Here is a 12,347-nt window from a genome sequence, read left to right as displayed (position 1 = left end):
CATCAACGCCAGAAATCGAAACTGGAGTATGAATTTTCAGTTTTTCTGGCATCTTTACAACCGCAAAAGACTCAACTTTCAACGTCATCCAAAAATGTTGTTCTATTTGTAATCTGGAAAGATGGCAAAGGCAAAACAAGGGTGCACATCGACTAGTGTCCGTTCCTAGGTTTACAGGGTAAGCATATCTTATCCGGTCCTGTCCTACTCGGTTATCCGCTGGCACGGTGGACTCTCTCATTGGGAAACTGCGATCCATTTTCAACGCCTTGGGCCGTAATGGTGACTGGGACGATCGCTTCGGTTTTCGAAATCGTGTCATGTATTTGTCCGTTAAACAATATCTTAGATCCATTCAGTCAGAACAGTGCCATGCTAGAGTGTCTCTTTTTTCATAAGTTTAAGAAAATTGTGTATCATTTAAGGGGCCTTCTGTTAAGCAAAAACATCTCTCCTTCGGAACGTTACATTTACGCTCGCGATTTCGCGTTTTTTTTTTTTCGCTCGATTTTTTTCTCAGGCGACAGGCAGAATTAAGACAGCTGACATTTTTAGAGATCCTGATGGTACTAGCCTTTTGTTTCATCAACGCGTGGGCAACACTTTAAATGAAACATTCCAGAGCGTTTGCAGTTAACCAAACTGCTAATCCTGCTATTTGCCCAGCTCGGAATTTGCAGTTTTTTGTCGATCTTTGTACATCTATGCGCGTCTTCCTTTCCACTGGTTTTCTTTCCCGTCCGACGTCAAGGAAAAGGGGTATTCGCAATGCTCCCCTTCTAGCTTCTACCATGCAAGCCAGGCTCATTAAGTGCCTTTCATCCCTTGGTATTAACGAAGGCGAATCGGTTCACGCTTTTATAATTAGGGCTGGAAATTCCATCCTCCTTAGGCTTCTGAGTGTGTCTAAAGAGGAGGTAGCGAGACACATTGGATGGAAATCTACTGCTCTGGTTGACTACTATACTCAAGTTGACAAGGTGATGATTCAACCGCTTCCTCAGAAGTCTCGTAGTACTGTTGACATTGGAGACGGTTTTTCAGCAGAAAATCTTGGTAACACTTTCCCTGAATGCAACACTCCATCAGGCTTTACGTCGGCTTTGTTATAAGCTTTTCCTAACTTAGTGTTTGTTTTGGGTTTAGCTTTGGGATAAGGAAGTTTAGTTACGGGTGTATGAGGTCGGGGAGGCTGGTAGAGACCTTTCTTTCTTGTTCTTGGACTGTCTTACTCCTCCGAGCCATGGACTCCAATGTCCCGTAACTTATCTCTCGGGTTCTCATGCCTTTTCTTAAGCTAGCGCCCACTGGGAGTAGTTTACTATGTAACAACGTCCAGAGTACAACTCAAATCCACAACTGGATAACCTGTACCATTTGCAGGAAGTGAGCTGTTTTCCCTTTTAACTTGACTTCACACAACCACATTTAAATTGCTAAATATCTTTCTCCAAAGGAGATGATAGTCAGTGATAAAAATCTGGGAGACACCACTGCCCTGGCACGCGAAATGTTCTCTTCCGGTTGCTGTCCGCGTCTCAAAAACGCGCGTGTTTAAGCTCCCCATTTATCTTCGGCAACTCTTACTCACTTACTGAACTATTATGAACAAGAAAATTCCTAAAACGTTCGAAACTTCTTCATTTCTTACAGTTTTATGTTGTTGTGTAAATTAAAAACATTCTTAACGCATCTTTGTAATTGTGCCTACATGTAGAAAACTTATTTTAGTGCTTTAAAGTGCCCCTGTGATCAAAAAAAACACTTCCTTTTTTCCTTCAGATTTTGAAAGCGTGTTTGCTTAACACCTGACTGGCAAAATTTTGAGCTTTGATTTTTATCCAAAGGCCGTTTACTTTGAGTGTAAGTTTTGGATTTCACGGTCCGCTATTACTCAAGTTCAAAACTGACCGATTGGACCTCAGACGGTTGGATCCAGGGAAAAGTGACGTCAGAGGCTCACTAGCTTAAAATTTCAGCATGTGAACGCAGCTTATTATATATGCAAAGCGTGAGTTTAAAATTCTGAAAGCCCAAAACCCCCGTGCTGCATATTAATTCTGCGGCGTACACACGTATTGCATTCTTAACCCTTTCAGCCCCGATAGTGCCAAATGGCACTTATAGATTTTACTCTGTCTAACGCCAGACGATTTTACTCGTCAATGGGGAACCCCTCGGGGCTTAAAGGGTTAAGCTAACAGCGTGAAAAAACTATGTCCCCGTTTAACCCTTTCAGCCCCGATAGTGCCAAATGGCACTTATAGATTTTACTCTGTCTAACGCCAGACGATTTTACTCGTCAATGGGGAACCCCTCGGGGCTTAAAGGGTTAAACTAGTGAGCCTTTGACGTCATTTTCTCCTCGATCCAGCTCTCTCAAGAACATAATGTTAGTAATGGCGGACCATTAAATAGGGAAATTACAGTTAAAATAAAGAGGTGTCTTTTTGAAATCAAGGCTTAAAACGTGGGTCACTTAGTGTTTTGTTAACATAGTTTTGAAATCCAAAGAAAAATATGAATTGATTTTTTGGTCACAGGGGCATTTTAAAAGTTCACCTGACATGTATAATGACAATGATAATGAACATAATGTATCTCATTTGTATGACGCATTTTTCCACGTGAATTTGCTCAAATGCACTAATTACAAGCAACAACAACAACAAAAGGATCTAGAGAAAGAATTCTGGCCATTTAGCTCAACTAGCTACGTCTGCCAATAAAATTCTAAATGGCCTTGCGCCTGTTCTTGTCTTCTACTTTACAATATTCCTGTAAATGTTTTTTTCTTTAGGAGTGTCAAATAAGGATGTTGTTGTTGTTTCTTGAATATTTGAGATCAAACAGATTACTGTTAATTAAGAGGCTCAACTGACAGAAGGCAACCACTCAGTTATAAACAAAGCGAGGCAGAATTGCCGAGAGTTGACTTCGGGTTCACCGAACACAATGTTGAACAAAAATGGTCCATGGTTCAGTCGAGGCTTGTAGTGCCCGGAGATTAAAATAAAAATATCCATAGGGTCTAAATGAATTTGTTCAGTTGATATTCCACGGTAAGTTCACGACTGCCCAAGGTCGTTGCTCAGTTTTTGAAGGTAATGAAAACCAATATTATGGGTACACTAAATTCAAATTTAAAGCAACATTTCGGCGCATGGTTCCCACCGACCAACACGTTTTACATGTTGCTATAAAACGTTTCTCTAGAAAGGATTCAAAGTTATTTCAATAACATAGGTGCCTTCATTTTAACTAAACTCTTCCCATCCCCGTCCCAAAACGGATAAGATGTTAAGCTCTTAATTTCGCCAGCATCTCCTCGATTTCTGCATCGGATGATCCCTTGGTTGTAACCCGCTGACCTGTGGGCAATTTTCCTGCATGAGCAGAGGGTGCCTCAGCCATCTGTGAAACAATAAATGAGAGAGGGTCAAGGGTACCCAACGAGCAAATTAACCTAAAAGCCTTTAAGAGAAATTTCTAGGCCCTTTGTAATGTATAAAACTGTCTAAAGAGATGTTTTTTGTCACCTAGAAAAATTTGATCTGTTCGGATATCTTAGGTGAAAATTGAAGTGTCCGAAAATTTTAGGCAAGGATATTTTCATTTCAGAAATTGCCCGCTGAACTTCTAACCGAACCATTTGCTCATCCGAAACTGCTAGGTGACCTTTTAAAGGGCCAAATATTGCAAAAATATCCCTTCCGAAAACGTAAAGGACTACTTTTCCCTAAGGTGATGTTTTAGTAAAGAAGTCTTTAGCTGCTTGGCAACGTTGAACCAAAATTCTTAGGACAGTTTGACTCTACCGAACACACCTGACAAGGTTTTAGAAGCTTTTGAGAAAAATCAAGAGAACATACATGTAGCTGCTGGTCGGGATTAAGTGTTGCTAGTGAAAATCACCCGAACTCTCAGAAGCTTGGTTGTAAGTCAAACGACTGCTAGTCTTTTTACCTACCGGTAATTACGTGTATGTAACTTTTGCAGGACACGAACAGAACAATTACAAAGAAATATTTATTTCAGCAACAAAGAATATCCTAGGCTACAGTAGGTCAACTTACATGTACAGCAAACACCCAGTCCGTATATTTATTAAAAAATTCCAAAAATGCTAGTCTCTTGGTTTACTGTCAGACAGTAAACAAGACAGTTATTTTTCGGCGAGTGAAGATGAGAAGGCGGCTGGCCTTCTAATAGCCAGAACTTGTGTAAATTTGGCCAATCACCAGGCATAATGCTTAGCGGGGCAAAATCAAAAACAACCATGAGGGTATTTTACCCAATAAAACCCATGTAATAAAAATGGTAATTAAAAGTCTCTGATTATGAGCCTAGAAAGGCCCATCAGGCCAGTGCGTATCTCTGGTTTCTGTAGCATGAAGGGACTAGGAGTATTTCTACTACCCCCTAGATAGGAATGCTAGTCCAACGCAGGGTTATCCCCAGCATTTTTGCCGGTACCCATTTATACACCTGGGTGGAGAGAGGCACTGTGAGTGTTAAGTGTCTTGCCCAAGAACACAACACAATGTCCCTGGCCAGGACCCGAACCACTCGATCCAGAGTCAAGCACCCTAACCATGAGGCCACCGCACCTCCCCCCAAAAAACTGATGTTACAGTAACTGTTACAATATTATTATTACTCACTCTTCCTGATACTTCAATGCCAATCTCATCTAACACTTGATTGACAATGGCTTCCTGTTCTTCCTCATCACCAGATTCATCGAGTATTGAGTCAAGAGTTTCATTAACTATGAGGAAACAGAGGTGAATTTGCTTCTTCAGTCAAATTATGCAAGATTGCAACTCAACATTCTAAAAATGCACCCAGAATGGTTGGATGGCGTTTTGACGGAAAGACTATTAATTATGTGAAGAAAGTCACGCTAACCCATATCATCACAAAATAGAAAAAACAAAAGACTTCCAAAAAAATAGATGACAATGCAGTTACTAATGGCAGATATTGTGGTAACTACCTAAAGGTGCTCTTGACTAGAATGAAGCTTAGAAAAAAAATCTCAGGCCGTGGTGATTCAAATGGTGAGTAGCCTAATTCAACAGCAATATCAGCGAAAAAGGTCACCCTAAAGTAACTTCGAATTCTTACAAGTCAAAGGCAAAACCTGTGAAAAGTCACCTCAAAATATGTTTGCAAGTGTTTGTACTATATGGGCACACACAGTATACCTTTCACTGGAAAATAGAGGAATGATCTGTTCACTGTTGCAACCAGTTTTCAATATTATTTTGCATTTAAATTTATTTTTTTCACAGTGAGTAGCCTAATTCAACAGCAATATCAGGAAAAAAAGGTCACCCTAAAGTAACTTCGAATTCTTACAAGTCAAAGGCAAAACCTGTGAAAAGTCACCTCAAAATATGTTTGCTTGTGTTTGTAATATAATGGGCAGTCACACAGTATACATGTACCTTTCACTGGAAAATAGAGGAATGATCTGTTCACTGTTGCAACCAGTTTTCAATATTATTTTGCATTTAAATTTGTTTTTGTTCACAGTGTTGTTTTGAAGAGTACACCAAAGAAATGAACTTAAATAAGTGCTGTTTGGTAAGCAGGATTATCCTTTCTCATGGACCAAATTGTTGTTTTGGGCATTGCTGTTCCCATTTCCCAAATGTCTTTTAACTCCTTGTTAAACAAAGTACCTAGCAGATACATGTAAGCAATAGCAAAACCAAACATTTGAACATCCTAGTTAGATAATGCTATCTTCCCTTCAAATATCAAGGGTTAGGCAGCATGGAAACCAGACATTGTGGTTTAAATAAAATATCAAAACTCAATTGATTTTCACTATCCATTATTCTTGATTGGAACAATGTAATGTGGTTAGCACAACTACCGGTAAGGTGCCAAAGAAAAAATTAAAAGAATTAAAATCAATTAAACCAAAACATAAGGTGGAATTTGACCTTCTTTTATTCAATACAATCACAATTCACGATGAATAAATTAATGCAAGCCATTTTACAACTTTGATCATTCTTCAACTTACTCATTTCTTCTTTCATGTCCATCTTAGACGACTCCATTTCAAAGTTTTTCAAAGTATTTTGAAGCTGTGCTGGATTCATTTGAGCATTTACACTTCCCATTGTCTGTAGGTGACAAAAGATTACTCAAATGACACAGATGTACAAATCAATACATGTACATGTAGTTTGTTCCTTTATGACTGATCTTAACAAGTGAGATTAATCAGCAACAATGATGCCTACAAGTCAGAGCAGTACTTAATTCCAGGATGTACTTTTGCACTAAAAAACTGTGCATCACCTTGCTTGCGGTTGACATAGCTCCAGCCATCTTTGCTGTCGAGTGCATGGTTTGTGTCTGGTGTCCAATGGCCATTACACGTGAACTCACTACCATGTTTTTGCCTTTCTGCTTCCGCAGATTGACCAGCTGTTTTGCAAGTGTTGTTGCAGCCTACATGATAAGAAGTTGAGTTTAAAATGCAATAATTTAACACACTGACGAAAACACTGTACATTTTTTAACTGCCTTACTTTTGCTGCCCTATCTCAATGACTAAAACAAAACTGTAAAATTCTGTTAAACTGCCATTTAACTTGATTACAAGTTTGTTGTAGTCAACAATGACTGAACTATGATGATGTTGGAAAATGTGGCCCTAAACAGAGGCAAGAAATAACATTGTTCTCAAGGTTTATACCTTACATTGTATTTGGGGATACAACTCAATTACCCTGCACACACAGTAGACGGAACAGTTGTAGATTGTACTAACCTGTTTGTTACCTAATTTTGCCATTTTCTTAATTTCAGCTTCCTGGAAGGAAGAAAAGAGGCTTTATAAGGTACAGTGAATGTACTGACTGTGCCTTAATATTTTCAAGTAAATTTACCAGTTGTTTTTCTTGTCTCTCAAGCGCTGTCTGGTCTCGGGCCAGCTGCCTCTGTGTTTTATTCAGCTCCCTCTTCTGTTGCCGCATTTGCTCTACGAAGAAAATGGTCAAACCACAGACCACAGGGTGTATGCATGTTTATTCGGGCTGCAAAGGCTTGGAAACTAGCTATTTGTATTATTAATATCAATTAAAAAGATAGTATGTTTATTATTATAGTCAGCCAAATATACACTGCCATATGTAACCTTTCATAATTGAGTCAACTGCAAGCAGACTTTAAAATACTGTATTGAAGTCTTTAAGTTCATACAAGCTCCAGAATAAAATTAAAATCGAAACGTTAAAAGCATAATTATTATTTTTGTGGTATAACCATAATTTTGAGCTTTTGGACGCTTCAGAAAATCCAGACAACATTTTAGAGTTGTGCTTAGCTTGGGGGAAACATCGGATCATCAGAAACTATTTAAGAAAGGTGAATGATTCCTCGATTTCAATGAAAATTAAAGGTTAGAGACGTCGCCATCATTTCAACAAAGCGAACCTTTTACATTCGTAACCTTACCTTTGGGATCCTTCTTTTTTGAAAACATGTTGAGGAAATAATTCAGTGTTCAAAACTTATAACTTAGCGTAAAATGATGAGCTTTCCAAGGCAAAATCACGATAGTAATTAATTATATCTCTCGTGACATAATTCACTGTTGTCCGCCATGTCAGTTTCCGAAAATAACGTGGACCCAGTCTTTCTTGGTGTCCGTGGCATCACCTGTTGTCATGGATCTGCGACATATGACGTCACCCATAGTCCTCGATTTTGGTCCATGAACTTGCTAAAAGGGAGAAAGACCAATATTCTCCCAGTACGGACTGAACAAGCTACAATTGTAGGTCAATAAGGTTTTTATTCTTCCAGAGTTCCATATTGGCTCTCTTGCGCGGGGTTTTCTATTCCTTGAGTTCTGCCACTGTTAACGCTTCTGGAAAGTAAAATTTGTACTGGAACTCCGACATGACTAAATAAAAAACATTTCTAGAATTATTCTTTTTGGATCAGAGAAAATGGAAGCAGAAAATGGGAACATTTTGGCAACCTATATACGCTGCTTCGAGACCGTTCAGAGAACCAATCAGAGTTCACTTTTCGTGTCGGACAAGTTTGCCTATATATAGTATCTTACAATCAGGAGTCCTGCCCACAATGTCAAACGTCCCATATCAAGCCCCCTAAAACATCAAGGCCCCCCTATCTGGCCCACTATATCAGAACCTGAAAACTGACAGGAAGCACTGCACTGTATATACACCCTATTCCAAAATGGATGCCAATTTAGTATTCTTTTGTTTCCTTGCAAATTGACCCTTGTGACGTCGCTTTCAAATATAAATTTCAAAGGAACATTAACCTTGAGCGAGGGCAAAAGGGCCAATTTGCAATCAAACATTTTGATTTAGAATAACCATTTTGGAATAAGGTGTATTATGTCAGATATACCACCAATGTAAACGTCTGACTTACGATACGTGTCGACCCCGACATCATAGCTTACGTAGCCAGCGTTTCCGTGCAGATAACATGGCAAATAGACCCTTTGCATAAATGGCGCCCAAATTTGAATAACAATACTGTATACATCCTTAGCCTTGTGTTTTTGTTTCAAGATAAAGGATTTTTCTCATGAATGTGAGGCTAAGGATGTATCAAGTAATGTTATTCAAATTTGGGCGCCATTTATGCAAAGGGTCTACAGGCTCGAATGAATTATACTAGCATAAGTTTTGGCATAATTTGAGAAAACTAGCATAAGTTCCCCGTTAAAAAAAAAAAAAAACACTGCTAGCATAATTCGCATATTTTGATAATTATTGGATCATTTTTGAGTTTTTTAAAGGCATGTTGATTTCCAAATCCCAATTATACGCTGTCATCGTTCGATGTTTCCGGGGTATTTGCAGTTTACTGGACGCGGAAATGGGGCCTGGGACTAGGGTGCACGGGAACCGGAAGTCCTATGACAAACCATGTCCGTCCCGATACCTCTCATAAGAAAGGCCACAAAAATGCCGGGCGTCGGCTATGCCATCCGATTGACTGAATTCAGAAATGGCGACCGACCTGGGGCGAGTGAGCTGTCAAACGCGAAAACGAGGCTTTGTAGGATACTATTTGCAGACCGCGCAAAGGTTCGCGATGTCGAACTCTAACGTTTATTGCTGTGTCCCCTTTTGTAATCAAAAGGGAAACGTAGATCCTGAAGGAAAAAGAGTAGGATTTTTTACTTTTCCGAAGGTTGAAAACATTCGCAAGCAGTTGCTGCAGAAAATACGCCGAGATGTTGGACCGAGATTTTCCTTAATTAACGAAGTCTGCAAAGGTATGCTCACTACATTTTCGTAAAGAAGAAATAAAAATGAGTATTAGAGGCAAGAAAATAGAATTGGCTAATAGTGCATTTCCGTGACAATTTGCTTGGCGAACTCTTCCGCGCAAAAGACCGGCCGGCGCCAATGAAAAGAATAACGAGTCAAATTCCTCCAAAAAGAAAGCTGTTGGGAGATATATTTACGAGGACAGAGGATGAAAATGAAAGCCAAAAGTCAAGCGTATCTGTGGCGTCTTGCTCTAGTGTGGTTTTGGATGGGAATGTGGGTTCACTGAATGAAGTTGATGGTTGTGAAGTACGAGATTCACTCGAATCATTAGAACACCGGCTTATGTTCCAAGCTCAGATGGAGATTGCTCGCTTAAATGAAGAAATATCGACATTGAAAGCTCGACTGAGTGCAATTGAAGCTAAACTGCAAAATTTACAAGAAGAAATGGACTTGAAGACACGCAAATTTTGCATAAACAATGTCAGAAGACGACTATATTTCATTTTACTCTAGCTGGTTTCCCAAACTTAGCAACGTTCCGAAGGCAACACCTTCTTATCTTAACACTATACGAGAAGAGTAGGGGATGAAGTTCCCGGTGTTGTGGCTGTCCTCTGTGAGTATATGGGTGGGTTGATATAGCAGGTCCACATCAGCTCAAAAAGCTGCCAAAACTTCAACCTCAGCTCAAACAAATAAATAAAAACAAAAAGTGAAAATGGTGAAAATGTTCGTTACTGGCGTTCCGGGAAAAAAAAGGAAAAGAAAATCTTTATGAGGCGAATAATGAGGAAAAAAATGACCGGAACAAACCTGGGCGAAGAAGAACTCTCAAACCCGAAAAGGAATTTTTATGGTTATGTGTCGACTGCGGCAGGGATATCACGAGAAGCATTTAGCATTTTTGTTCGGCATCTCTCAGCCAACTGTTAGCAGAACTTTCATTTCGTGGATCAACTTTATGTTTTACGGTTTGGAACTATAAAGGAGAACGTTGATAACAACATGTCTGCGGATTTCAAAGCCAAATATCCAAAGACTCGCGTGATCCTTGATCATACGGAAGTAAAGTGCCAAATGCCAAGCAGCCCTGTTTTGAACAGCAAATTGTTTAGTTCGTATAAGAATCAATTGACATTGAAGGGACGTATTGGGATTGCCCCTTCATGCAGGGGCAATAACATTGTCAGTCAGCTTTACACTGGTAGTATGTCTGAGCGGGAGATAGTTGAAAGAAGTGGTGTTTTGGACTTGCCGTTCAGTGAGAGGGATGATATCGTGGCTGATAAAGGGTTCACAATTAACGACCTCCTTCCTTTGGGAGTGTCATTAAATATACCTCCATTTCTTGGCCAGGCTCATAAAATGTCATCCAAGGATGTAGTTAAAAAACAAGTCATTGCTGCCTTACGTATCCACGTGGAAAGAGCTTTAGACAAGATAAAGTTACACCGCTATCAAACCTGGGCAGTCTCTGCTTTCCTGTGTAACGTTCAGGATCCTCTTCTCTCTGAGCAACAATGAGTAACAGCGATATTACAAAAGATCTAGTGACTGGGGTATTTTAGAAAATAGTCTAGGTCATTTATCATGTGACTTGTGTTTTGTAAGCCTACTTAAAGCAACTTCTGCATTAAGTGACTACATGCTTTATCCCTTAATTAATGGATGGACCTGTATGTTTCAATTTGGGTTTAATTAAATTAACCAAGTCAGTAAGTACATCTCAACAGCCAAATTACAGGTATACTGCAAAACTAATCCCATTTAGACTGGTCTACTTGTCCCAAACTTAAGTGTGATTCACCCCCTTACCATTACTTGGATTGCTCTTAAATCAGCAGAAATAAAAAAAAATGAAATAACACTACAATAGTTCATAGAGCTTCTGCTACAGCAAATCTGAGGAAATATGTAAAGCAATAATTCAAAAGCTTCCCTTCCAGCTCATACCAGTACTGAGGATCAAATGCTACTCTTTCTATGGACATTCCTTTCTTCGTATAAATGACCAAGTCACATCATTCAGCACCCGTTATCCCCATTTGCCCTTGGACTTGTGCATAATATGGGTGGATAACTTTTAATTTACATTTTCCATCTGTTTTCGCACAAGAAAGGTAGGGTGTGGACAGTCATCCAAAGGATTCATGAGAAACTTTGTCTCTGGGCATTTTACCTCCAGTAAACCAATTGCAAATTGCTTGCTGCAAGCTCTGTCACAAACTTTTCCATCTGGTGTACAAGCTAGTACTGGTTTTAAGGCTCGTACTTAATTCCATGTCTTGTATGCCTCGATGAAAAGGGTTTTGGGTGCATGAGGGTTTGTTCATGATTCCTTTGTCTGTTAGTAATTAAATGAAAATTTGAGGCTGTAAATCTGAATTTCTAGTTTCTTTCAGTTTTCCATAGCTCGGTATTGGCTTGGTCCCTTGTAGCACCCTGCATGCAAAGTATTGATCTCATCTTCGTCTAAAGTTAGCTTCGCACAAATGCATTCTCCTCATCGGTGAGGTCACACTGTTCATGATCACCTTGATTACACAAAGGAAAGTGAGGAAACTTTTTTATTTGTTCGCTACTTGTTTCACTTCTTGGGACAACATCAATATTCGTGAAAACATAAAATTAGACTCGGAATCAGACAGCTGTTAGCTCGAGAAGGAAGCAACTGGGCTTTTGCCAAGCTTTCAGTTAAATTGACAGTATTGACTGAAATGTTAGTTAGTCCTATTCTTAAATTTATGCTTCGTAACGCACCTTTAAATGCTTTTTCTTCGTCCTCTCTTATAGTCAGGTTTTTCTCTTGCTTCATAGAGAAGACATTTTAATCCCTCCTTTTGACTTTCATAGATCAATTTTGTTTTATTTACAACTGTATCCATCACAGGTTGTGGGGCAAGAGTATTCCCCCTTTCCTTTCGATGCCAAGTTCAGTTTGAAGTATCGAAGTGCAAGCTATTTTACTATTTTGATCGGTATCATCCTGTAAATCGAGAGTAGTGTTACCGCCGTAAAGAGAATATTTACAAATTCTTAGCATCAAAGCTAAAG

At 39.3% G+C, this 12,347-nt stretch overlaps 2 protein-coding genes across 2 annotated transcripts; one reads left to right on the top strand and one right to left on the bottom strand.

Moving 5' to 3' along the window:
• Nucleotides 1-1,635: 1,635 nt before the first annotated feature.
• On the bottom strand, nucleotides 1,636-7,653 carry LOC138052462 (charged multivesicular body protein 2b-like). Its single transcript, XM_068898968.1, has 8 exons — nucleotides 7,483-7,653; nucleotides 6,915-7,006; nucleotides 6,797-6,838; nucleotides 6,322-6,474; nucleotides 6,041-6,143; nucleotides 4,665-4,771; nucleotides 2,563-3,414; nucleotides 1,636-1,746 (listed from the first exon to the last, which is right to left on the bottom strand). Exons 1-7 carry the CDS (start codon nucleotides 7,508-7,510, stop codon nucleotides 3,301-3,303), a joined length of 639 nt encoding a protein of 212 aa, XP_068755069.1. The 5' UTR covers nucleotides 7,511-7,653; the 3' UTR covers nucleotides 1,636-1,746; nucleotides 2,563-3,300.
• Nucleotides 7,654-10,298: 2,645 nt separating this feature from the next.
• LOC138054114 (uncharacterized) lies at nucleotides 10,299-10,817 on the top strand. Its single transcript, XM_068900611.1, has one exon. The coding sequence runs from the start codon at nucleotides 10,299-10,301 to the stop codon at nucleotides 10,815-10,817; it is 519 nt and encodes a 172-aa protein (XP_068756712.1).
• The last annotated feature ends 1,530 nt before the right edge of the window (nucleotides 10,818-12,347 follow it).

This window comes from Montipora capricornis, chromosome 6 (genome assembly GCF_036669925.1).
Source record: "Montipora capricornis isolate CH-2021 chromosome 6, ASM3666992v2, whole genome shotgun sequence".
In the NCBI taxonomy this organism is placed as follows: Eukaryota; Metazoa; Cnidaria; class Anthozoa; order Scleractinia; family Acroporidae; genus Montipora; species Montipora capricornis.
The sequence above is the reverse complement of the archived record's forward strand: the minus strand, read 5'-3'. Positions and strand labels throughout refer to the sequence as shown.

Bases quoted from the DNA above. Each gene is read 5' to 3' on its own strand.
- LOC138052462 (XM_068898968.1), bottom strand. From the start codon at position 7,510: ATGTTTTCAAAAAAGAAGGATCCCAAAG. The intron at 7,007-7,482 runs GTAAGGTTACGA...TTTTCTTCGTAG, and splicing joins AAAAAAGAAGGATCCCAAAG to AGCAAATGCGGCAACAGAAG. The intron at 6,475-6,796 runs GTTAGTACAATC...CTTATCATGTAG, and splicing joins CAAAATTAGGTAACAAACAG to GCTGCAACAACACTTGCAAA.
- LOC138054114 (XM_068900611.1), top strand. From the start codon at position 10,299: ATGTCTGCGGATTTCAAAGCCAAATATCCAAAGACTCGCGTGATCCTT.